This window comes from Panthera tigris, chromosome D1, assembly GCF_018350195.1.
Source record: "Panthera tigris isolate Pti1 chromosome D1, P.tigris_Pti1_mat1.1, whole genome shotgun sequence".
Classification (NCBI taxonomy): Eukaryota; Metazoa; Chordata; class Mammalia; order Carnivora; family Felidae; genus Panthera; species Panthera tigris.
This window is the reverse complement of record NC_056669.1, coordinates 59,656,381-59,683,043: the sequence shown is the minus strand read 5'-3', so window position 1 is coordinate 59,683,043 and position 26,663 is coordinate 59,656,381. Positions and strand designations below refer to the sequence as shown.

Genomic DNA, 26,663 nt, shown 5'->3' with positions numbered 1-26,663 from the left:
GTACCACACCTACTTTTCCTCCTAATCTTTTATTCAGCAAATACCTGGAACATCACAGATAAACAAGGATCTTGTAAGTTTACATTTCACACACACAGGCCAAGAGCTCCCTGAGGACAAAGGATGCCTTGTTCACCTCCATAGCTTCCGTAACACCTGGCATAGCACCCATCTGTGCCCCAAAGGAGTAGACATATGTACATGAAGAGGTGGACCTTCATCACAAACCCCTCAGGCCCTAAAACAGAAATTGGCTTTCTTCCACTGACCATTTTGTTCTAACAGTCTCTGATCACCGCTCCTGGGGCCAACCCAAGGCCAAAGCTGATGGGTGAGGATGGAGATACCAGTGCCTTCAACATCTCCTACACCAACTTCTTCCTGGTGGGCTTCCCTGGATTGCGAGAGTGGCGGCGCCTCCTGGTCCTGCCTCTTACCTTCCTTTATGTGACGATCATCTCTGCAAACGTCCTGGTCATCCACACGGTGGTGGCCCAACGGAGTTTGCATCAGCCCATGTACATGCTCATCGCCCTGCTCCTGGCTGTCAACATTTGTGCTGCCACAGCCGTGATGCCCAAAATGCTGGAGGGCTTTGTGCATTATGCTAACCCCATGTCACTGCATGGCTGCCTGGACCAGATGTTCTGTATCTACTTTACTCTCCTGGACTACAATCTCCTGCTGGCCATGGCCCTAGACCGCTACGTGGCCATCTGTCACCCACTCTGCTATACTGACCTGATAACCTCCCACCTGCTGGGAGTGCTGGCCATTCTTGCTCTGACACGGAGCCTGGAAGTAGCAGTGCCTTTGGTGGTGCTAACGTCACGAGCTCGATTCTGCCAGACAATGGTGATTCGACACTTTGCCTGTGAGTACATTGCACTGCTGAGCATAGCTTGTGGAGACTTGACTTTCAACAATGGGTTGGGACTGACCATGCATTTGGTCACTATGACCTTGGATCTAGCCCTGCGAGGGAACTCCTATACACGCATCATCTATGCTGCCTTCCGGATCTCTTCTGGGAGAGCCCGAACCAAGGCCTTGCACACATGTGGCTCCCACTTACTGGTCATCCTATCTACCTCTCTGGTCTCTCCACCTCCATTGTCTTCCGAGCGGCCAAGACTGTGTCTCCGGATGTCCAGAACCTGCTCAGTGCCATCTACATGCTACTCCCAGGATCCTTGAATCCTATCATTTATGGAGTACAGACCAGGGAGATCCGGCAACATGTGGAAAAGATGCTCTATGGCAATAAATCAGCCCAGGAGAAGCCCCCAGCTTCTCTGGGGAGAAGCCAGAGACTGCAGAATATGAGAGTGGAGGGGCAACTGCCAGAGTGAAAGGACTTTATCAACTTGGGAAGTTGGGGTTGTGACTTCTGGGAATAAGAAATAAGCAGGCATCACTGAAGGACAGGCTGAAATCGTGAGATTATGGGCTCAAGGGAAGGCCCGTTGTTAGCCAACTACCACTTTTTAAATTCTTAGAATGCTTTTTCTATTTCCATTCCAATAATAAAATTGCTTTTCCCTATTTATCTTTCTGTTTAGTTTCTTTGTCCTCTTCCCCCTGACTCCTGAGAAAACCCCAGTTAATATTTGGATGTATAGGGCCCCCCTGGAAGCTGTACAGAGCGTCATACAGACCACAACCCACTCTGAACATCCTGTCCGAAACAAATAGGCTAGGACCCTTCCCTGGGGCCCAGTCTCTCCCAAATACAGCCTAAGACTTGACATGAAGCCCAGTCTGACCAAATATACAGGTCAGCCTTGCACTCTCTAGTCTAACCCAAGCACACAGGTTGGGTTATAGAGACTATCAGTCCCAAACACAGGTGAGCCCCCAGGCTGGATATCCCAATCTGACATAGGCACACAGGTCAGGCCTACTCCAAATATCCAGTCTAGCCCACATAAACAGATCAGGTCCTGCCCCACCGGCGGCATCAAGTCTGACAGACACCCAGACCAACTCTTCACCCAGTAACCAGTCTGTTCCAAAGACCAAACTAGACCCTGATATGGTACTTGAGTCTGACCCAAACCCATAGGTTAGGTCACTCTCCCCATGGTAGCCAGAGTGAGCTATCTAAAAGTATTCCCTGCTTAAAAGTCTTCCACAACTCTGTCAATAAGATGGAGCGTCCTTCAGGGCTGTCCCAGAAAGGAGCTGTGGTGCCTGCGTATTATGCAGAACCATGTGTAAACTAGGCCTGAGTTTTCTCTTCTGTTAACTGATCATAGGGACCTCCCCAAAGGTGCAGGCAAGAGTGAGGATCATGGGCATTTGGGCCACTTCTTCAATAACTTACTTGTACTTTCAGGGCCTCCCGAGCCAAATCCTGTATATACCACTTCAATGTATATACCATTTGATGACGGAATGCTGCTGCGCAGGTGCAGCTTTATGGCTTGGTGGGTCAGACACCACCCAGTTCCTGACGGGAAGCTCAGGTCACACAGTAGTTTAGTGGCCCATGGTTAAGCATTCAGTCTCTTCTAAGGCTGAGTAGCAAGCCAAAAGACGTTTCTCAAAAGGTGAATACTTACTGACAGAGGATGGCAGGGCTCTGCTCCAAAATCCAAAGAGCCTGCTAGAGGCTCCAAATAGCAACCCTATCTGCCACCGCCACTTCAACACCATAGACCTACTGGATCACATGGCCCAAGTGGCAGAGCAGCTGCAGGGCGGGCCTAGGCCTATTGTAGAGCCTTCTCTTGTTCCAAGCCCTGCTCAAAACCAGTAGCTTTTCAGGTCATTTGGTAAACAGACCAGAGTAGCACACCTAAATGAGGAATACACTGCCATGCTGACGCCAACATCCAAAGAGGCCCGCTAGGCCTTGTGCCAGTCTTTTGCTTGTGGGAGGAGCCAGATGCAACAATTTATCTTTCACCATAGAAGGAATATCTCAATATGCCTCATACCATTTGACCCCTAGAAATTTCACAGAGGTAGAAGGCCCCCAAATTTTTGTCAGATTATTTCCCACCCTCTGACACACAAATGTCTTCCCGGTAAGCCTAGAGTAGTTGTTACTTCTTGCTCAGTAGGTCTAATCAGCACGTCATCAATGTATTGGAGCAGTGTGGAAAAGGTAGTCAAGATGAACTAAATTATGAGAAAGGGCTGGAGAGTTGATACACCCTGGAGGTGGAACATACACACAATCACCCAGAACCTTGCCTCTTGTAAGTATTTGATTAGGAGCATCCAATGATGGTATTTTGAGTGTCTCTATTACCACATCACACCACAAACTATCAATACTTCCTTTACCACTGGAAATAGTCATTAGTGCCTTTAAATCTAATCAGATTAGAGAATCAATTCCAGAAACTCCAGAACCAATTCAGAAGATTCATCCTTAAGATTCTACTCCTCTAGAACCACTTTTGGTACCAAAATCTGTATCAGTCAGGGTTCTCATTCTCTATAAAGAGAAATAAAACTAATGAGAAAATGGGAGGGGGGAGCATGAGAGAGAGGGAGGGAGAGAAAGGAGAGAGAGATTTTAAGTAACTGTCTCACACAATTGTGGAACTAGCAAATCTAAAATTGGCAGAGCAGGCTGGCACACTGGAGACCCAGAAAAGAAGTGATATTGTAACTCAAGTCCGAAGGCAGTCTGAAGACAAAAGTCTTTCTTTCTTAGGGGACCTCATTCTTTCTTCTCTTAAGGCCTTCAACTGATTGGATGAGGAACCCACATTATGGAGGGTAATCTGATTTACTCAAAGTCTACTGATTTAAATGTTAATGTCATCTAAAAAAATATCTTCACAGCTATCTAGGCTAGTGTTTGACCAAGTATCTGTGTACCATGGCCTAGCCAGTTTACACATAAAATTAACAATCACAGATGCCTAGGCTCAGAAAAAAGCCTACCCATATGTGGAGAAAGTGCCCTAGCACAGAGCCAGTCTACATAGAGAGCTCCTGAAATTCAAGGATATCTGTCAAAACATTAACTGAACAGAGATTTCAGTGATTACACACACTAGGGAATAGTCTCTGCAAAAGTAGTTTGGAAAAGTATCAAACAATATTTCAACAACAACCAAAAAATTACAGGCATTACAATGAAATAGGAAAACATAGCTCATTCAAAGGAACAAGAAAAACTGACAGAAACCATCCCTGAGGAAGCCCAGCCACCAGACTTACTAGACAAAGATATTAAAACAACTGTCTTAAAAATGCTTGAAGAGCTAAGGGAAAACATGAACAAACAAAGGAAATCAGAAAAACAATGCATTAAAATCAGAATATCGACATGGAGACAGAAATCGTTCAAAGGAAACAAACAAATTTTAAAGCTGAAAAGAATAACTAAGATGAAAAATTCACCAAGGGGGCTCAAACAGATGTTGAGTGTGAAGAAGAATCAGTGACCTTGATGATATGACAGTTAAATTATTGAGCCTAAGGAACAGAAAAAATATTAAGAAAAGTGAATGACACCTAAGGGACCTGGGGGACATAAGCAGTGGAACGAGCGACGCATTACAGGAGTCCCAGAAGGAAAAGAGAGAAAGGGGCAAAAAGATTATCTGAAGAAAAATGGCTGAAAACTTCCCAAATTTAATGAAAGATGTAAGTCTACTGATCCAAGCAGGTCAACAAACATCAAGAAAGATAAACTCAGAGATCCACACCAAGGTACATTGTAATCAAACTGTCAAAAGCCATTAGGATAGCTAGTATGAAAAATACAAAAAATTAGCAAGTGTCAGCAAAGATGTGGAATAATTGGAACTCTCATGCATTACTGGTAGGAATGTAAAATGGTGCAGCTTGAGCCTACAGAAAAGTTTGGCAGTTCCTCAAGTTCCTTCAAATTAAACATTGAATTATGATGTATTCCCACAATTCCACTTCTAGGTATATACCCAAAAAAACTGAAAACAGGAATTCAGATACTGGTGCATCAATGTTCAGAGCAGCATTATTCACGATAGCCAAAATGGTGGAAATAACATCAATGTCTATTCACATATGAATGGAAAGACAAAATGTGATATATACATACAATGGAGTATTACTCAGGCTTTAAGAGGAATTAAAGTCTGCTCTATGCTACATGGATGAACCCTGAAAACAGGCTAAGTGAAATAAGCCAGACACAAAAGGTCACATACTATAGTATTCCATTTATATGAGGTACCTAGAATAAGCAAATTCAAAGACAGAAAGTAGAATAGAGGTTACCAGGGATTGAGAGGTGAAGGAAATGAGGAGTTATTGTTTTAGAGTTTCTGTTTGGGATGATGACAAATTTCTGGAAATAAGATAGTGATGATGGTTGTACACTGTACATGTACTTTATGCCACTAAATTGTATGCTTTAAAGTGGGTAAAATGGTAACACTTATGCTAATATATTTTACAATAGAAAGAAGAAATAGGCATATGTTAAGATCAGAATTGTAGAAGGCATCTGAGTAATTTTTCTTAAAATTTCCTCCCTGAACTCTCAAAGAACAGAAAATATTTTTTCAAATTTGACCTTTGTATGAAAATAAATGACAAATTTGGTCTCACATAATCACTTTGAAATGTTTATTTCAGAATGACCAATAGGACCTTATCCAGATAAAGGTCCTGCCAACACTTCTCACAGGTTATGACTCAGTTTTGCTTCTATGGACCCACCAGTCAAAGCAGTAAAACTAAGTCTTCTTATGAAAACTGAGGTCACCAAAAAAGGGGTGCCAAGTGGGCAATGAAACCCTATTCAGTTACTTCCTATTTGCAAGATGACCTCTTTTGCATTCCTAAAACTTCTACTTTGATTCCCAATATATTGATTTAAAATATCGGTACTTTCACACTATTATATAGAAACAGTACTTTAAATCAATTGCTCCTTTTGCTGCAATAAGGTCCAACAAAACCTTAGCACTTCAAGCAAACCTACTGTGCCTATCTATGCTCAAGAAGTAGTTTGGCTGTGAGGAAGTGCTGGTCTCTTCCAAGCCTTTCCTCAGGACCCACACATCAGACACTCTTCTCTATTCTCCAAAGAGCACACCATGGCTGCTGTGTTCCTCTCCTTCTCTTCTTCTTCTTTTGTTGCCTTCTCCTTATCTTTCAGCTTCTCCTTATTTAGAGTGAACTGGATTGGATTCGCTGCTGGTCGTGTCCTTAAGTAATACATTCCAGTCTTCAAACCCTACACAAAGGAAGCAAATACAACAATTAGAAATTGTAAGAACACTAGACATTCGAAACCAATGTTTAAAATACATTTCCATAAACCACATCAGATTGTTTTCTAAACCTGAAATTCCATCTCCTGCAGGAAGCCTTCTCAAAAATGCTTAAAGACAAAGAGTCAGTACATTGTGTTCATTTTACCCCTAAAAAAGCTTATCTTTTTGGAAATGTCAAACATTTTTGTTCTATAGTCTTTTGTTTTTATGTGTATGACTTCCATGTTTGCCTAAAACAATGTTTGCCTTATAATTATTTAGAGATCTAGACTGTGTCTCTGTAAAGAACAGATGATGACTACTTCAAGGATAAGTACCATCATCTTCTATTTGGTATCCCCAGTCTTAGCACATAGTATGTAGTCAATAAATGTCTCTTAAATTAAAAAGAAAAAAATTTAATTCTATATAAATACCCAGGTGATTGCCAGTTAATAAGGATAGAATCCAGAATCACAGGACTTTACAGTTGCCAGTGACAAGCGAAGTAATTTGGCTTTTAGATTGTAGATAAAGTGGAGAAACAATGGATGTTTTTGAACAGTGAGTGGGTTGACATGTGTAAAGTTTTATTTTAGAAATGGTAGCAGTGCACAAGATAATGCAGTTACTAGAAGCAAAGAGATCAGTTAAGAAGTTAAGAATAATGGTAGTGGAACAGGAAGAAAGATATTCAAGAAACAGTACAAAGGTACAACCACCACAACTTGGTGAGTAATTGTATGGAGAATAAAGGGAGGGTCGTAGGTAACTCCAAGGTTTCAAAACTAATAATGAAATAATCCTAAAAGAAACAAGAAAATCCAAAGTGAGAGCTTAATCTGGCACAAAAACCATGGTTTGGTTTTAACATATTGGATTTGAAATGAAAGAACTAGGTGGCAATATTTAAATAGGCAGCTAGAAGGTAAAACTGCTCCAATTCCAAAATATCCCAAGCTGGCAACAAGTCCATGATTTCCTCCACCAACCTGCTTCCAGCCGTAGAAGTGCATACTAGTGAGTTTGCCATAGTTAGGCTCAGCAATGTGGATGTTCAAAGACTGGCTTTGATCAATGAAAGCACCTCTTTCAGCTGCCATCTTAAGAACGGTTTTCTGTGAGATCTCCCACACAGTCTTATAAAGTTGCTTCAGGTCATCAGGAATTTCTGGTATGTTCTGAAGAAGGAAAAACAAATGTTTATTGCACTCTGGTTGAAGAAATCAGTATAATTAACATAATTTTTTTAATGTTTATTTATTTTTGAGAGAGAAAGAGAGAGCAAGTGGGGTAGGAACAGAGAGAGGGGGAAGAGGATCCGAAGCAGGCTCTGCACTGACAGCAGCGAGCCTGACGCAGGGCTTGAACTCATGAACTGTGAGATCATAATCTAAGCCAAAGTCAGAGTCTCAACTGACTGAGCCACCCAGGCGTCCCTTTAATTAACATAATTAATGATACCAGGGTCTGGCCTCAGTTCTATTTCCTGCCAGATCTGACCCATACCGTTCAGTATCATACAATATGAGCCCTTATCAAGTTTCCCAAGACTGCTTACTCTGGATTAGAATGTCCAACAAAACTCCATTTAACCAACAAAATATATGGCTGGTGGTAATGATTAAAGATCCATTTCTATTTGGATTATAGCCAAAATATTCATTGTTCTAGAGGCACTTAAAAAAGGAAGGAACCAAGCAGCAATAAATGACCCTTAAGCTTTACAAAAAACACAAATAATCAGGGCTATAACTCACAGGTACATGATCAAGGGAAGCAATGAAACAAACCCCTTTTGGAGTCAACAGAACATTTTCTTAGGTATAGGGTTAATCTGCATCAAAACATACAGACTAGCTAATAGTGTTACCATTTCTTCCAGCAAAAATAGAACTGTTACAGAAATCTTTATCTGTGTTACCAAGGAGACAAATGTTTAGACAGAGGTCTCCATCCACAAATAAATGCTTCTTGGGCACCTGGGTGGCTCAGTCATTTGAGTGTCCGACTTTGGCTCAGGTCACGATCTCGCCATTCAGAGTTTGTGCCCCACATCGGGCTCTATGCTGACAGCTCAGAGCCTGGAGCCTGTTTCAGATTCTGTATCTCCCTCTCTCTCTCTGCCCCTCCCTGGCTCGTGGTGTCTCTCTCTCTCTCTCAAAAATAAATAAACATTAAAAAAAAATTTTTTTTAAATAAATGCTTCTTGATTCTCAGCTGCAAATATGCAAATATTTTATTGTTAAATACTATTTGCGGCTCTGTTTTTGGGACTCTGAGTCCTCAATCCCCACCATACTTTTAAATTAAGTCTGACTCTCTAATTTCACACTTTATCAGTGGTCCCCAAACTTTGATGCATTTTGGAATGACCCAGATGGTCTTTAAAAAATACTAATGCCTGGTTCCCATTTTCAGGTATTCCAACTTAATTGTTATGCAACCTAAGCTTCCGAAATTTTTTTTAAGCTTCAGAATTTTAAAAGCTCCCCAACTGATTCTTATGTACAGAGAAGTTGGAAACTACTGCTTTATATTATTGCACAAACAAGAGGGAAAGGCCTAGCTATGTGAAGATGTATATAATCCTAGCACAACAATGCAGAGGTGAACATAAGCCTATATGACCACAGTGAATAGCCATTCTTTCTCTCCACTGCCTGGGATAAGTGAGAAGGTACCGATGTCCAACTTAGCTACTAAAGAGCACACTTCATTTTCATTCTGTACCTGGATAGAACCATTGCATGCAATAATCTGATTTTTCATCTCTTCATTCCACAAGCCCCGCTCGGTAAGATCCTTCAGTAAGTGCGGATTTACAATCTGAATGAAAAAGCAAAAAAGATGCCAAGGAATAATTAAGAATGACAGGGCTAAACAGGATCACAGGCCTGGAACTTAAAGTAAATAAGATCATTTAAAGAAGCATTTAACATTAGATTACCTGGTAAATTCTGTATTTTATAAAACTGAGAGGCCCATCCTACCAAACAAAAGCTGTATTCCTTTAAATCTTGACCTGTTATTCAAGAAACGTAATATTTGCAAAGGTGAAAAGAGCCAGCATTGCCTAAGACGGGTAAATCTTTGTGGACTCTTTTTTTTTTTTTCCTAAGAAAGGATACAATAAATACTTAAGAAAAAATAGAAATGCATCCACTCCAAACCTACAGAAATTGATTTCAGGAGATCTGGAAATTCACAAATAAAAATCTTCTAGATTAGTGGTTCTCAACCCTAGCTGCATATTAGAATTACCTGGGAACCGTAAAAAAAACACTAGTCCTACCTACCAGAAATTCTAATTTGTAAACAAGTTATTTGTAAAAATTTATGAATTGTAACCATCATTACAGGATGGTTAAATATCATGTGAACTCTAACATCAACAACTTATTTTCCTATGTAACCCTCAAAAATTCATTCTTTTGACAGATATTTATTAAATGTCTATTATGTGCTGAAATAGAGTAACACTGGAGATGAAGATGACTCATTTTATCAAAGCTGTGCCCTGTACTAAGCAAAAAGGGGCAAACTAAATAGGAGTTGTCATTTACTCCCAACATCGGGCTTTTGCACAATCTCCTGTAGGTCTAGTCGTGATCTCACCTGAAATTCTCCCGACAAGACTCTGCGAGTATAGATGTTGCTGGTATAAGGTTCGATGGACTCATTATTTCCCAGAATCTGAGCAGTTGAAGCAGTAGGCATTGGGGCAATAAGTAAACTGTTTCTTATACCATACCTAAAGAAAAGGAGATTATCAGATGCTGGTCCTAAAGCTATAATCTGCCAGGAAGGCAGTTACTTTATGTCACTGTAGTAAATGCAGATGCTGTGAGTGACACCATACATGCATTAGACTCATATAATGACTTTTGCATGCAACCCCAGTAGAGATACAACTTCACAGTATGAATGGTATAGCTTGCCCCTCTCCTAAATGCCTGAATCCTCAACTCAATTAGCACAATTTTTAGTGCTGGCAATTCTTATTATGACGATTTATTAGCATTTGATACACTAGCTTGCTCAGGGAAATACTCAAATGACTGTTGGAGAGTCCCCACCTGTATCAGGGTACATTCATTCAACCCTCACTCTTTTCTAAGTACCTATATGATCACTGTGCTAAGCTCTTTAAGGAAAAATAATGATGTGAAAGTGGTCACAATCAGACATCTATCACCAAAATTCTCCACAGGAAAAAATTATGCTCAGATTATGTATATTCCTGACTTCTTCTATTACCTCTTTAATCATAACGTTCCTAGAGGAAGGTTAACATCTTTGACTCTATTCACTGCCAGAGTACTTAAGGAAGAGTACACTATCTGAACACTGCCCTTAGCTTGTTCTTCAAAGCTTAGCCTAAGAGATGACCCCTCTGGAACATCTTTCCCAACCAGGGAGACAATGCTGAATACAAATGCCAAATATAAGGGCATCTGGGTGGCTCAGTTGGTTGAACGTCCAACTTTGGCCCAGGTCATGATCCCATGCTTCATGGGTTCGAGCCCCGCATCAGGCTCTGTGCTGACAGGCTCAGAGCCTGGAGCCTGCTTCGGATTCTGTGTCTCCCTCTCTCTCTGCCCCTCCCCTACTCTCTTTGTCTCCCAAAAATAAACATTAAAAAAAATTTTTTTTATGCCAAATATAAATATTTCTTCTGCAAACATTTTCTATGACATGTACCTTTATGTACATTTTAACTACTTGTGTTACATGTCTTACTTTATTTAGTCTTAAGTTTCTCAAAGAGTTTGTCTTTACTACATTATATACCTCTGGATTTACACAGCACTTAGCTTAAAGCTTCATATCCTAATGGAATCTTAATCTCACTTTGTCACTTTGTAATTTTGAGGCATCAAGCAAACCACCAAAAGACCTCATGTCTTACTTACTCAGTAAAGTGGACAGTGATTTCCTGTCCAAAGATAGGAAAATGTATTGAAGAGTCATATATATATATATATATATATATATATGGCACATACCAAACTATGGAATTGTCTGTAATCATTAAAAACATTAGGCAGATCTGCATGGACTAAAAAAAGAAAGATGTCCAAAATAAATCCCTAAAGGTCTTAAAATATGTCAAGTTAGGGGCGCATGGGTGGCTCAGTCAGTTAAGCATCTAACTTCGGCTCAGGTCATGATCTCACGGTTTGTGGGTTCGAGCCCTGTGTCGGACTCTGTGCTGACACCTCAGGGCCTAGAGCCTGCTTTGGATTCTGTGTCTCCCTCTCTCTCTGCCCCTTCCCCTGCTTGCACTCTGTCTCTCTCCCTCTCTTTCCCAAAAATAAATAAACATTAAACATTAAAAAAAAAAAAAAAAAAGAATGTCAAGTTTGATCACATCTTTGGAACAAAACTGTATGCATCTGCAAGCGTACTGAAAAAGGTCTAGAAAAATACACACTATTAACAACGGTTATCTCTGGGAAAAGGAGTAAGCTGGTTTTTGTTTGTTCTGTGGAACAAGTGGTTGGCAGAAGTATAAAAAGAAGGGCTGTTGGGGCACCTGGGTGGCTCAGTCGGTTGGGCCTGACTCCAGCTCAGGTCATGATCTCATGATTCGTGAGTTCGAGCCCCACATCGGCTTGCTGCTGTCAGCACAGAGCCTGCTTTGGATCCTCTGTCCCCATCTCTCTGCCCCTCCCCTGCTTGCGTGCTCTCTCTCAAAAATAAACATTTAAAAATAAAAAAAGGAAGGGCTTTTACTTTCCATTTTATTTCTGTATTTGAATTTTATTATTCATGTATTAATTTTGAAAATTTAAAAAGTTGTGTATAGAAAAATATCTATAGCATTTTGACAAAAAAAACACAAAAAATAAACTATAGCTTCATATTTGTAAAAGTTGAATTTGCATGTAAATGTACACATGCACACATGTTCAAAAGAAAATCTGAAAGATGAGAGACAAGAAGATACAAACAGGTTTTTGGGGGAGGTGGTACTGGGATACTTTTCATTTTACTCCCTTTCACACATATATTTTCCTAGATTTTCTAATATGTATTATTTGAGTAATAAAACAATTTTAAGGTGAACAGATATTTTTAAAGAGTATTTTAAACCTATTACTTCCTTCTGTAAACATTAAACACTTTGCATATGCATTAACCCACAGATGACAGACTCATGAAGAAAATGAAAACAACTTGTTTATTATTCACTAAGCAAAACATTCTACCTGCCCTTAAATCTTTTATGTTTCTTAGATTGAAAGGCCTTAAAAAACCTCAAGTTTCACAGTTTTTCTTTCACACAGTTTAACACATTACCCTCCAAAACCTCTCCAAAATCCCTAACTTATTCCTATCACAATCAATTCAGCAAAAGCCATTTTGACAAATCACCAAGGTGGTTAAGCAAAAAATAAAAGTGAAAAACATTTAAAAAGCAAGCACAATGGAAAATATGAAGGTTTAATGAGAAAAAGAATTGCTTAATCCTGATAGTTAAGCCCCTAAAACAAGATGAGCTAATAATACCTACCATTTGTTAAAATGTTTTCAGTGTACCAAGCAATTTGCAGGTTACTATTCATATATTATCTTACAAAGTATTTTTACAAAAACAGTTCTGTAAATAGGTCATGTAAGCCCCATTTAAAAGAGAAAAATAAGTTTCAGAAGTTAGTAAAACATACCTAACTTCTGAAAGCCGCAATGAGGGTTAAACCCTCCTTACTTTAAAGCTACCTTACATCTCCTTACTTACTTTGCAATCTTTTCCTTGAGAAGTTTCCAGTCCCATAGGTCTGTGGGAATAACATTCCACATATCATACTGAAGGATCTAGGGAATAAACAATGCAAATTTATGACAAACCACCCTACAACAATTTAAAACCATGACAAAAACCGAATGACTAACTGCCATGCCCTACATCCCAACAAATGTCTTCTAATGGAACTGTGTGAGGAATTCAAAGTCCAGAGATTCCCCTGGCCAAATTTCCAAAGCAGTCTAACTGATTAAAAGAATGTTAAAAAAAACTGGTTAAGGCTTACCTCTTCCCCTTATCATATCTAGAACCCATATCATATCTACAAACCAGGAAATCCTAACATTAACACAAGTATATTGCTGAGATGCATTCTCTTTGTATAGTAAAGTGTTACTCTATTTTCATCTTTCTTAATTGCTTTGATCTGCCCCTTGATCTATTTGCTTAGCTACTAGACATCTATTTTCAAATCACTGCATATCAGACTTCCCCAAAATCAGCAGGAACATCAAGACTAAAAATAACATAACATTTTATTTTACACTGAAGAAAATCATTCTACCAATAATAAAGGCAGTGTGGACAGCAAAATTGTTCCCAGGTTCTCACCCCCTGGTGCACAGCCCATGTACAATGTCCTCCTCCCAAATGTGGGCAAGACCTGGGAATATGATGGATGTCACTTACATGATTATGGCAAAGGTGAAAAGTCTCTGCAGATGTAATTAAGGTCACCAATCAGTTAATTTTGAGATAAACAAAAGAGAAATTATCCTGGGTAGACCCGACTTATCAGATAAAAGCCCTCAAAAGAGCAATTGGACTCGGGTATTCTTGAAATGAGACACTCTCTCTCACTAGCTTTGAAGAAGCAAGATGTCATGAGTTCTACAGCAACAAAAAAAATGAATTCTGCCAACAACCAGGTGAGCTTAGAAGAGGACTCTGAGCTTCAGATGAGACTCCAGCCTCTACCAACACCTTGATTATAGCCTTGTGAGACCCAAACTAAGGCAAGCTTGGAACCCTGACTCAAGGAAACGATGATAACATATGTTGTTTTAATGTACTATATTTAGCGAAAGAAAACTAATACAGTTAGCATTCTTCTTAGATCACTTTTACCAATGACTAGTTCTAAATAAAACATTAAAATAAAAGGGAGGGGTGCCTGGGTGGCTCAGTCGGTTGAGCGTCCAACTTCGGCTGAGGTCATGATCTCATGGCTCATGACTTTGAGCCCCACATCAGCTCTGTGCTGACAGCTCAGAGCTTGGAGTCTGCCTCGGATTCTGTGTCTCCCTCTCTCTGTTCCTCCCCTGCTCATGCTCTGTCTCTCTTTTAAAATAAATGAATGTCAAAAAAAATTTAAATAAACAAAGGGGTGAGGCGTCTGGTTGGCTTAGTTGATAGAGCGTGGGACTACTGATCTCGGGTTTGTAAGTTCAAGCCCCGTTGGGTATAGAGATTTCTTAAAATAAAAATCTTAAAAAAAAAAAAAATAAATAAATAAAAGAACTTTGCCTACGATAAAGGGAGTCTGGCTGGCTCAGTTGGTGGAGCATGCGATTCTTGATCTCGGGGTTATAAATTTGAGCCCCATGTTGAGTGCAGAAATTACTTAAAAATTAAATCTTAAAAAAAAAAAGAGTATCTTTTTAACTCTAGAGAACAAAAGTACCATATTAGCTTCCTATGGCTGGTATAACAAATTACCATAAATTGGTGGCTTAAAATAACAAAAATTTATTCTCTCCTAGCTCGGGAATCCAGAAGCCCAAAATGAACATGTTGGGAGGGCCACACTCCCTCCGGAGGCTCTAGAGCAGATTCTGTCCTTTGCCTCTTGCAGCTTCTAGTGACTATCAGCATTCTTGGGTTGTGGATGCATTACTCTGGTCTCTGCCTCCATCGTCATGTTGCCTCCTCCTCCCCTCTGTCTCCTATAAGGATACTGTCACTAGTTTAGGACCCAGCTGGAAAATCCAGGATAATCTTATTTCAAAATCCTTAATTATATCTGCAAAGACTTTTTTATTTTTATTTTTTTTAATTTTTTTTTAACGTTTATTTATTTTTGAGACAGAGAGAGACAGAGCATGAACAGGGGAGGGTCAGAGAGAGAGGGAGACACAGAATCCGAAACAGGCTCCAGGCTCTGAGCCGTCAGCACAGAGGCCGATGCGGGGCTCAAACCCACGGACCGTGAGATCACGACCTGAGCCTAAGTCGGACGCTTAACCGACTGAGCCATCCAGGCATCCCTGCAAAGACTTTTTTAAACCAAAAAGATAACATTCACAGGTTCCAGCAATAAGATGCAAACATATCTTTTTGAGGGCAACCATTCAGCCTACTACAGGAACTTATAAGCAAAAAGAAATTTCATCCATATACTTACTCCTTTGCTGACTGGAGAGCCCTCATAGGTTTCATATGGGCCATGCTCCTTGGCCAGGTCACAGCTGGCTTCCAAGGCTCCATAATAAATAGTTTCAAAGATTTGCTTGTTTAGTAACTGGGCTTCTGGACTCTCAAAAGGATACCTCATCAGAATAAAAGCATCTGCCAGACCTTGTACCCCGATTCCAATGGGGCGATGGCGTTTATTTGATAAGCATGCCTTTGTGCCAACAGATTTAGAGAAGAAAGAGACATTACTGAATAGAAAAGGCAACATTCTGCACCAAATGATACCCTCTCTCTTTTTATCTCCATTTTCTCACACCATTCCACTGACAGCCATTTAAATAATGACTGGCAGACCGTGATACACTCCCTCCAACTTGGATTTCAATAATTACCAATAAGCAAAAAATCTATTCATACCTCTGGGACAGGGTAGTAATTAATATCAATAATTTTATTCAAGTTTCGGACAATGACTTTTGTAACTTCAGCCAACTTCTTAAAGTCATATGTGTGTTCTGACGTGACATACATATTCAGGGCTAGGGAAGCCAAGTTACAGACTGCAACCTGGAAGGCAAAGAAAAGGGGTCAAGAATCACACAATTTTTATTTCTTCCCCATGTCAACGATAGCAACATGTAAGCCTCTAATGTTCTATGATATTAAATTATAAAATTTTTATCTTTATCTTCTCCCTCTTCATCGTTCATTTCTAAATCCCAATACCTATTCACATGTGAGTTATAACACGCACCAGTGAAATAAGGAGAGAGAATCTGTGTTCCATACTCCATGGCTCTATGACCAGACATACATCCCATTGTGCTATAATTTTTTATGTATATTCGTCTCAGTCAGGAGATGTATGCTGTCTAATATACCAGCCACTAGCCACATGTAGCTATTTCAATAAAATAAAAAATTCAGTTTCTCAGTTGCAATGATCATATATCATGAGCTCAACAGCCACCAGATACAGAACACTTCCATCACTATAGAACGCTTTTCCAAATTACACATTCCTACCTTACTCTAATTGAGATTCTGATAAGCCTTTAACAACAGGAGATCCAAGTTTGTGAATTCTGAAAAAGCTCTTCAGGTGATTTTCCACTACACTACACTAGGTGATAGGCTTCTCCAGGAAAGAATCGTATCTTATTTACCCTTATATTTTTAGTTCTGGTACCACATCTCGCATATAATAAATGCTAAATAATGTTAAATGAATATTTTCTTTTCCACTTTGATTAGGACTATCCTAACCCAAACTCTCAACTCCTCTCACCTAGACTCCCTCATGCCCTTCATATCTACTCAATTCTACACAAGTTGCCTAAGTACCCATTTATAAAGTATAACTCAAATCACATAATCCAGTAATTGAGTCTGATAAATGCTAGGGAGCAAAATAAGGGAGGAAAAGACAAAAGAGTTCTAGGAATAAGGACAGAAGGATGCCATTTTTAAATACGGTTGTCAAGGAAGACATCACTGAGAATAGGACATATGAACAAACTGAAAAGGTTAGATAGCAAGCCATGTAGCTATCTGGGGGGTGGGGGGGAAGAGCATTTTAATATTCAAAATAAAGTACACAGCAAAAGTCCTGAGGAAGGAGTGTGCTTGATATGTTTGGGAACAGCAAGGAAATTAGTAGGGCTGGAGCACAGTGAGCAAGGAGGGAAAGTAACAGTAGATGAGATGGGCATCCCCAGTTGTGCATGACCTCATGGGGCATTATAAGGATTATGAATGAAAATGAATGAAGTATTGATACATACTACAACACAGATAAGCCTTGAAAACATGCTAAGTGACATAGGCCTGACACAATAGGCCACCATATTATATGATTCTGTTTGTATGGAACACCCACAAGAGGCAAATCCAGAGGTAGGAAACAGATTAGTAGAAGTTGCCAGGGGCTAGGGAAGGAGGCTTCCTCCTCCTTTCCATAGTTTATATCCAACATCCAAGCAGCCTGTCTTTCAACCACTACAACAATCTCCTTAGGCTCACCTCCAACCTCTTCTCACACCAAAACACTCTATCACCAGAAACAAGAACCATCCTTCTCATCCTAGCATTTTGATGCTATTTTCCTTCCAGGAACCTACAAGGGCTTCCTACCTCTGCGACATGCCAGCTTTCACCTACTACCTTCCCTCCCTCAGCTATAGCCATCTCTCCACATACCAAACCATAATGTATTTGTTCCATCAGAACAAACTTGTTTGATACACGCTGCATAAAACCTATTCCTGTCTCTGATCTGACAGGCTATTCTTCCCAAATGGAAAGCCTGTCCATAAACTTCTTTTTTAAGAAACCAAATCTATGTCCCATTTCTATCCTTACCTCTTCTGTGAATTGCCTTAAAGATCCGAGATTAGAATTTTGTCTCACCATTCACTGAAAAGACTCTCCACCTGCTTATTATATACTTTAAACTGAATGAACGTCCTGACACATTTTTGTGTTTGTCCTAAACCAACATGACTGAACACTGAGTAAAGATTATTACAACAATGCGTGTGTAATAAAAAGGTGATTAAATCTTTTCTACATGGCCTAGACTGTAAGATATTTGAGGGCACAGATCACACCTGTTCCCTTACAATCTCTACTTTGGTGCCCTTCTATTTACAACAAACTACAAAAACTCCCTTCCCCCACCTCAAGTGAAATCAAGTGAGGGATGCACAAACAATAACTGCCTAAGATTCTTCTCTCAGTACCCTGGGCAGAAGTTTTTCTACCTACCTCATCTTTGCTGGTATACTCTACTATTTCTGTGCACAGGTTGCTGCATTTGATCGTTCCCAGGTTCTGCTGGTTGCTCTTCCGATTACAGGAATCTTTGTAGAGCATGTACGGGGTACCTGTCTCTGTCTGAGACTCAATGATGGCATACCAAAGCTGCTGAGCTTTTACAACTTTGCGGACACGACCCTGTTTCTCATAACTGAAAGGCAAAGCTAATATTATTTTAATATTCCCTAAGAAAATCTTTATTGCAGACAACTTGAAGACACTAAAATATAAAATTACAAAAACTCTTAAATTGTTTACTATGTTTTGCTAAAAGGGTGGGGGTGGGGGGAAGGAATATGATCTTTATTTTACTGTAACTAAAGCCACAGAGGAAAATCAGACAGCTCTGGACCTATTTGAATAGCAGAATATGCCCCAATTCCACTAAATCAACAAAACCCTTCATAAGGAAAAGGAATAACACCTCAAGTGGTCAAATCTCCTACTATTGTACTATTATTTAATAAACTCTTGACATGTGTCCTAACTGTTCTTGATTCCTGGGTGCGATATAAAGCATAACTTTTTTTTCTTTTTTTGTCAAATGTACTGACAAAAATAATACTCTCTGTCTTAATTTTTATAAGGATCAGTTAAAAACCTCTTTATAACTCCCAAAGTTTTAAGAAAGAAGATAGAAACTCAATTTTGGTGAAGATTCAGATAGCAAATCTGACCAAAATATATTATTAATCACATTCTCTACTGGATGCTTCTGGGATTCCTAGAAACTGGCTAATGATTGATGGTATTTTGACACTTGGATTCCCCAAATAAAAGAAACATACGGTTAAAAATGATTACTTTCATATTTTTCCCATACCTTTCATACAGCTTCTCAAATTCCTCTCCCCAAACCTCATCCAGACCAGGACATTCATTTGGACACATCAAAGACCAGTCCTACAAAGGGAAGAACCCATACGAAACTTTAAATAACCAACCACACATAGTCCATTAGGAACACTGAAAGGGACAGGGTGACTTCTATAGACTCTCTTGGAAATCTGCTACAGAAATGATCATTTTGGACTCGGGCTCAAACATCTAATTCTACCTGTTTATACATGATCTTTTAAGCATTTAGGTCCGATAGCATCTACTTTAGAAAATAAAAATCCAAGGGGTGCCTGGGTGGCTCAGTCGGTTAAAGCCGACTTCGGCTCAGGTCATGATCTCACAGCTCGTGAATTTGAGTCCTACATCAGGCTCTGTACTGACAGCTCAGAGCCTGGTGTCTGCTTCAGATTCTGTGGCTCCCTTTCTCTCTGCCCCTCCTCTACCCTTCCCCTACTCACACCCTCTCTCTCCTTCAAAAATAAACATTAAAAAAAATTTTTTTTAAAGAAAACAAAAATCCAAGAAGGTAGGAATGGCATCTCTTAACTTGCTTAAAATTCTTCCATAGCATAACATGCAGGTGGGCTCTTCCTAAGCATGATTTAAGATGACAAAAAAGAAAACTGATATGAATAAAGTTGTTCTTACCAACAGGTACCTATTTCTCACCTGATTAGTCTCCACTCGTTTCATGAAGAGATCCGGAATCCAAAGGGCAAAGAAAAGGTCTCTGGCACGCTGTTCTTCCTTTCCTGTGTTCTTCTTTAAATCAAGAAACTCAAAAATGTCTAAATGCCAAGGCTCCAGATAAATAGCAAATGCCCCAGGTCGCTAAAGGCAAATACATCATCATTCTTTTCAAAATCATAATGAAACAAAGAAACTTCATATTTTCCAAGGCACTTTTATAATACCTCCTTTGATCTTCATTACAAGTAAGGAATTAAATGACATAATACAAGTAAAAGTACTATAAATATAAGTACTAGTATTTTTCTTATAATTCTAGGAGTGAAAAAGAGCAATTGATATGAAAGAACAAGAAAGATGAAATAACTTGTCCAGAGTGACACAGTGAACTACAGACGGAGCTTCCTTCAGTTGTCATCCAGCTACTTTACATTATATGACACGTATGCAAACCCCAAAGAAAATCACTTTAATTCTGACAATTATAAATTGTGCTCTTACCAAAGATCAAAAAAGTGATGTCTTATATCAAGATCTCCACAGATTGTTTTTAAAGTCCATCAAAGGAAATTCATCAACTACCAGGTGATTAGTGTGTCTACATATATGTAAGAGGCAGCCTCAAGTGGCAAACTATCCTGCTGATAACACTGGGCAAACAATCCAATTCTCTCAATTCTACTTCTCCCTCTGTGAAACAGGCAGAGTTTTGTTTTTGTTAAACAACAAAAACAACAAAAAAGCCCCTACAAGACTATTACAACTCCTTTGCAAGATTAGGTATCAATATAAGTTACAATTTTAGAAATTCTTTGCCAATAAACTGTCATATAAAAAAAGCTGACTGGGGGCACCTGGCTGGCTCACTCAGTAGAGCATGCTACTCTTGATCTCAGGGTCATGAGTTCAAGCCTCACACTGAGCGTGGAGCCCACTTAAAAAATAAAATAAAAATAATACAAAGCTGACTAGATCATTTGCTGCCTGGAGCCAAAGGTAAAGTATGTATGGGTGGGAGTGATGGGGTGATTAATCAAAGGTGCTTGAGGAAACATTTTGGAGTAATGGAAATGTTCTATATCTTGATTGGTATAGTGATTACATAAGTATACACGTTTGTCAAAACGCATCAAACTGTACACTTAAAGTGTGTGCATTTTTGAAGTAAATTATACCTCAACTGATTTTGAAAGTAAAAAAAAAAGCAAAGTAATTACAAATATACACACTAAATCACCTTATTTTAAGCATTCATGGTTAAAGATTTTTAGTCCTAATTTCCAAGACTTCAAGTAACAGAGCATACCTTGTTTCCACCTTGATCCACATATCGAGCTGTGTTGTTATATACTCTCAGCATTGGCACAAGGCCATTGGAATTGCCATTAGTCTGAAAGAGAGACCGAGAATAAAGGCATCTGGAGGAGAAAAGTGGGACTAAGTAAGCATGGAAAAGAACAAAATGGCTCAACAGTGAATATGTTACAAGAGCTCTCCCAGTCTAAATAAAGTTTTATCTGCTTTCCATCTCTCCCTTTATAAACAGAATACCCAATATAAAATAAACAAAATATTGTTTTCCCCTAATTGTTGTTTTAATGTTCTTGTTGCATCTCTAATTTACAATTACAAGTCAAAAGAATCTGAAACCAGGGTAGCTGAACTTAACCTCCATACCTTATAATGGTCATTATATAAAGATATACTTTGAGTAGAATAAAAACACAACTACAGTGTCTTTTTCCCAAAAGGCAACTTACAGTAAGAATTATACATAGTGGATAAATGAAGACAATAAAGATATATGGAGATTCTCAACAATAAATGGATTCTAGAATGAAGATAAGAAAACACAAAGACTCCTAAAAGATACCTCATCAAAAATAATCCTTCTAACTCTAAGGTAAGCCTTTAAACAGACTAGAAAGATAAGTGAGCAATGGCTCATCCTATTATTGTGTGTTAAGTGCTCCAAAACACTATGTAATAGAATAGTTTCCTTCTGGACTCCCTAACTTTCTTCTGTAGGGTCAGATATTTTCTTCACATTACAGGTGAGGAAACAAACCCAGAGATGTAAAATAACTTATGCTAGGCTGCATTACTACTAAGTAGAGGAGATAGGATTTATATCCAGGTCTTTCTTATCCAATATCTTCATCTTGACTCCCAATGAATAATGAACTAGCAAAGGGCTAAATTTACATCATAAAGAGCCAACTTGTAAAACATGAATCCTGGCTCTACTACATATTAAGTGACTGATCTCTGGAAGTAATTTAATTTTCTAAGCCTCAGATTCCTCACTTGTAAAGATGATATTGTCTTTAATCACAAAGTTATTGCAAAGAGTAAAGTTCCTACCATGTGTCTCTAATGGTACCCATATCCTATGGCTTGTAGCAAGGATTAAATGAGTAACTCAAACTTTTGTAACAAATTTAGCATATAATAAGCAATCAATAAATTATCATTTATTATGATGCTATTATTATCGCATCAAATCCAAATTCCAAAATCTGAGCCAAAAAAATCCGACAGATCATCTAATCTAAACCAGAAGCTAGAAATAGTGAAATGACTCCCTCCAAGTCACACAGCCAGTTAGCACTTAACAGAGACCCAGGTCTCCCAAGCTCCAGCGTATGCCCTCTCAACGATAAGCCTGGCTGCTTATCTTTTTATCCTACAATCTTTTAGTCATAAAACAAACAGAAGCTTACCCCAGCAATGTAGCTGCCAGTAGCTCGAATACAACTCACAGCGACACCAATTCCACCAGCAGACTTGGAAATCAATGCACACTGCTTTAGAGTGTCATAAATGCCTTCAATACTATCATCTTTCATACTCAGAAGGAAGCAACTACAGGGGAAAAAAAAGTCACAACTCAGCAAGGAAATGAAACAAAGCAGAGAAACAACACTGACTATACACCCCCAAAACAGTAAGTTGGGCAAATAAGATTTGAAGTTTACAAAATTCCTAGTTATTTTAGAAAAAAAATTAAAAAAACTTTTACTGGATATGACACAAGACATATCAACACATCCTATTATTTTAAAAATATCTTGCTGCCTATCCCAGATGTTAAGCCTAGAAGGAAGTCTTATAATAAAGTCAAAAATATTAACTCACATGTTTATCAGACTGCAGATGTGCCTTAACACATTTTCTCCTGCAAATTCCTAAGCATAGATCAATAATAGGTCTTTCCAACCTATTAGTAAGCCAAGAAAAATTTATGAAATAAAAAAACATCTATCCAATGGTCAATTCTTTGACAGGTCCTCCAAAAGTTAGCTGCTTTAGTCTTTTGGAAGACAACCCCTCCAACTTGTGCTTTGGATCTCATCCTGCTCCCTACCTCAGGAACTTTACTTACTCTACCAAGGATCCCTTCACTATCTTGAATATACATCCACTCAAATGAATTCTATCCATTGACTTTTTCCATTAAATATGACAACATTCAAAAAGATACAGAGAATAATATGACATATACTTTGTACTTATCACCTACATCAAGAAAACCGACACTACATATATAGTCTAATTGCAATCCCATACCATTTCCATGCATTTCTACCTTCTAAAAACATTTATATACATTCTACATTTTTAAATTTCATTTATCCTTCTGCAACTTGCTTTAACTCAATATTGCTCATTCCTACTGGTACATGTCACTAGTTAGTTTACTTTCTTTGCTATAAGTTGTTCCACTGTATGGCTATGCCAATACATTTGTCCATTTGCCTGTAGATGGGCATTTGGATTTTCCAATTTGTTTGCTATTCTACACAATGTTGCTGTGGAAATTCTTGAACATATCTCCTGGGGCTTAGGTGTAAGGATTTTTGTAGAAAATAAACCCACAACAGGAAATGCTAGGTCAAAAGATACGCATTATGTTCCACTATACTCAAGATTGTCCAAAGTGGATGGGTAAGTATACTCACTTAGCAATGTATGAGAGTTCCCTATGTTCTACATTCTTACCAACACTTGGTATTACCAGCCTTTTAATTTTTATCAGTCTGATAGGCATGAAATATCTTATGTTAACTTTTGTTTTCCTAATTACTAGCAAAGTTTATTTATCACCTCACATGTTTACTGGCCAGTCAAGTTTCTTCTGTGAATTATTTTATCCTTTGCCCATGTTTCTATTTAGTTTTAGGTCTTTTTCTTATTTTTTTTTCTTTTTAATGTTTATTTATTTTTGCAGAGATAGGAGAGACAGAGTGTGAGCAGGGGAGGGGCAGTGAGAAGGAGACACAGAATCCGAAGCAGGCTCAAGGCTCTGAGCTATCAGCACAGAGCCTGAAATAGGGCTCGAACCCACAAACCATGAGATCTTAACCTGAGCCAAAGTCGAACGCTTAATTGACTGAGCTGCCCAGGTGCTTCCCCAACTTTTTAAAAATTTTTTTAATGTTTGGGGTACCTGGGTGACTCAGTCAGTTAAGCGTCCAACTTTAGCTCAGGTCATGATCTCACGGTTCATGGGTTCGAGCCCTGCGTCAGGCTCTGTGCTGACAGCTCAGAGCCTGGAGCCTGCTTCAGTTTCTGTGTTTCCCTCTCTCTGCCCCTCCCCCACTCTCAATCTGTCTGTTTCTCTCTTAAAAATAGACGTTAAATATTTTTTGATTTTTAAATTTTTTAAATGCTTATTTATTTTTGAGGGAGAGAGAGAGAGAGCAAGTGAACACATGAGCATGGGAAGGGCAGGGAGAAGGGGAGACGGAGAATCCCAAGCAGACTCCACACTGTCAGCACAGAGCCTGATGCAGGCCTCAAACTAACCAAATATGATCATGACCTGAGCTGAAATCAAGAGTCAGACACCTAACTGACAGAGTCACCCAGGAGCCCGTCTTTTTCTTGTAATCCCTTGGTAGTTAACATACACTGCCAATATCTTCTGTCAGGCTGAAACTTGTTTTTCCATTTTGTTTTTGGTTCACATTAGTTTTTAATTTTAATGTAGTCAATTTTTCCTTTATGATGTTTTATCTAGTACACTTACTTTAAGAAATCTTTCATCATTCTGAGATCACATATAATCTCCCATTAAGATGCATGATGAAGTATTAAGAGTCATGATGTCTACAACTTACTTTCAAAAAAATCAAAAAATTTTAAAAAATTTTAAAGATAAAAAATACATACATATACATATGATAAAATGGTAATAGTTTTTTTATCTAGGCAGAGGTGAGTATATAGACATTTACTGTCCTTCCTTCAAACTTTTCTGAATATTTGAAACTCATAGTAAAAAGTAGGAAGAAAAATATTTATCTATTTTCTCTAATGTTCTAAAAGATTTTACTTTCACATTTAGATTTTTTTTTTAACATATTTCTGTATATGGAATGAAAACGGGAAATCTAATTTTCCCCCATAGGATAACCAATTTCCCTAGCACCGTTTCCCCCAGTGAAATGCAGTAACACCTCAATTATACATCAAGTTCCCTTATAAGCCTGAATCTCTTTCTGGGCTCTCTGTTATATTCCTGTGGTTTGCTTATCTCAGGGTAAATACCACACTGTCTTAATTGCCATAGCATTAGAGTAGTCTTGAAATCTGGTAGGGCTTTTTCTTCAAAACCTGCTATTGCTATTTATGTTAGTTTCCCGTGGCTGCCCTAAAAAATTACCACCAACTTGCTGGGTTGAAACAGTTCTGGAGGCCTGAAGTTTAACAGAAGTTTCACTGGGCCAGAATCAAGAACACTCCCTCCAGAGGCTCTAGGGGAAATATTCGCTGCCTCTTTCAGCTTCTGGTAGCCCCTTTGCTTATAGCCACATCACTCCAATTTCTGCCTTTATCTTCACATTGCCTCCTCTCTTTTGTATGTATCTTATCCCCCTCAGCCTTTCTCTTATAAAGATACTTCTGATCGGATTTAGGGCCCACTTGGATAATTCAGGACAACCTCCCATGTCAAGATCCTTGTTAATCATATTTACAAAGATCATTTTTCCTTATAAATCAACATTTACAGGTTCCAGGGATTAGAACCTGGTATCTTTGAAAAGCCTACTAAATTGTTCTTAGTCTTTTGCTCTTCTGAATAAATTTTGCAATCAGCATGTTGACATTTTGACTGGATCCATAAATTGAGAAAAATTGACATCTTTATAATATTAAATCCATTTATGATATAAAATCACTCTCCATTGTTTTAATGTCCCTCAATTATGTTTTAGAAAGCTCCTTAAAAGTCTTACACATCTTTTATTAGATCTAGTCCTAGGTACCTTCCAGTATTATAAATGATACACGTTAAAAGTTAATCTTCTAAGGGCTAAAATAGGAAACTTCATTAATTAATACTGAACTTATATCCAGATGCTTTGTTAGAATCTCTTTTTAATTCTGATCATTTATCTGTAGATGCTCTTGAATTTCCTATGTAAAAATCATATTATCAGTGAATCACTACAGCTTTGTTCCCTCATTTGCATTAATTTGTATGTGATTAACTGCCTTGTTTCTTCAGGTCAAGGTTTACTTCCCTAATCAAAACCATTTCAGAACATTAAAAGCAAACATACAGGACACTTACCTAGAAAGCTGTGGGCGGTTGGTACCAGCATTGAAGAGAGTGGGAGAGGCATGGGTAAACCACTTCTCAGAAAGAAGATTATATGTTTCAATAGCAGCATCAATATCTTCTTCATGAATCCCCACAGATACCCTCATCAACATATGCTGTGGTCTTTCAGCCACTAAAAACAAAAGGAGTGTCACATGATGGGACATGTCAGAAAAACTAGGCTGAGACATGTACTGGAGTCAAAACAGGAACACCAAAGACAATTTAAAAAACTTTATACCAATAAGCACCAACAATTAATCATAAACCAAATCTAAAGTTAAAAATGTTAGTGCTCACTATCAACAATAGCCAAAGTATGGAAAGAGCC

The 26,663-nt window shown here is 38.6% G+C and overlaps 2 protein-coding genes across 2 annotated transcripts in view; one reads left to right on the top strand and one right to left on the bottom strand.

Moving 5' to 3' along the window:
* The first annotated feature begins 327 nt into the window (after positions 1-327).
* On the top strand, positions 328-1,580 carry LOC102949622 (olfactory receptor 52Z1-like). The gene is given in 3 exon segments (XM_042959203.1): positions 328-1,081; positions 1,084-1,292; positions 1,295-1,580. Coding segments are annotated over 3 exon segments (1,056 nt in total). The 3' UTR covers positions 1,388-1,580.
* Positions 1,581-5,560: 3,980 nt separating this feature from the next.
* The window catches only part of RRM1 (ribonucleotide reductase catalytic subunit M1), a 36,835-nt gene continuing 15,732 nt past the window's right edge, over positions 5,561-26,663 (bottom strand). The window contains exons 7-19 of the mRNA XM_007089363.3: positions 26,303-26,465; positions 22,446-22,587; positions 21,029-21,112; positions 19,702-19,863; positions 19,016-19,095; positions 18,142-18,343; positions 15,793-15,942; positions 15,365-15,586; positions 12,955-13,031; positions 9,828-9,963; positions 8,943-9,038; positions 7,202-7,390; positions 5,561-6,190 (exon numbers count right to left, since the gene is read on the bottom strand). Of these exons, the coding sequence (XP_007089425.2) occupies positions 6,002-6,190; positions 7,202-7,390; positions 8,943-9,038; positions 9,828-9,963; positions 12,955-13,031; positions 15,365-15,586; positions 15,793-15,942; positions 18,142-18,343; positions 19,016-19,095; positions 19,702-19,863; positions 21,029-21,112; positions 22,446-22,587; positions 26,303-26,465 (1,892 nt within the window). The 3' untranslated portion in view covers positions 5,561-6,001. The remainder of the gene's footprint in view (positions 6,191-7,201; positions 7,391-8,942; positions 9,039-9,827; positions 9,964-12,954; positions 13,032-15,364; positions 15,587-15,792; positions 15,943-18,141; positions 18,344-19,015; positions 19,096-19,701; positions 19,864-21,028; positions 21,113-22,445; positions 22,588-26,302; positions 26,466-26,663) is intronic.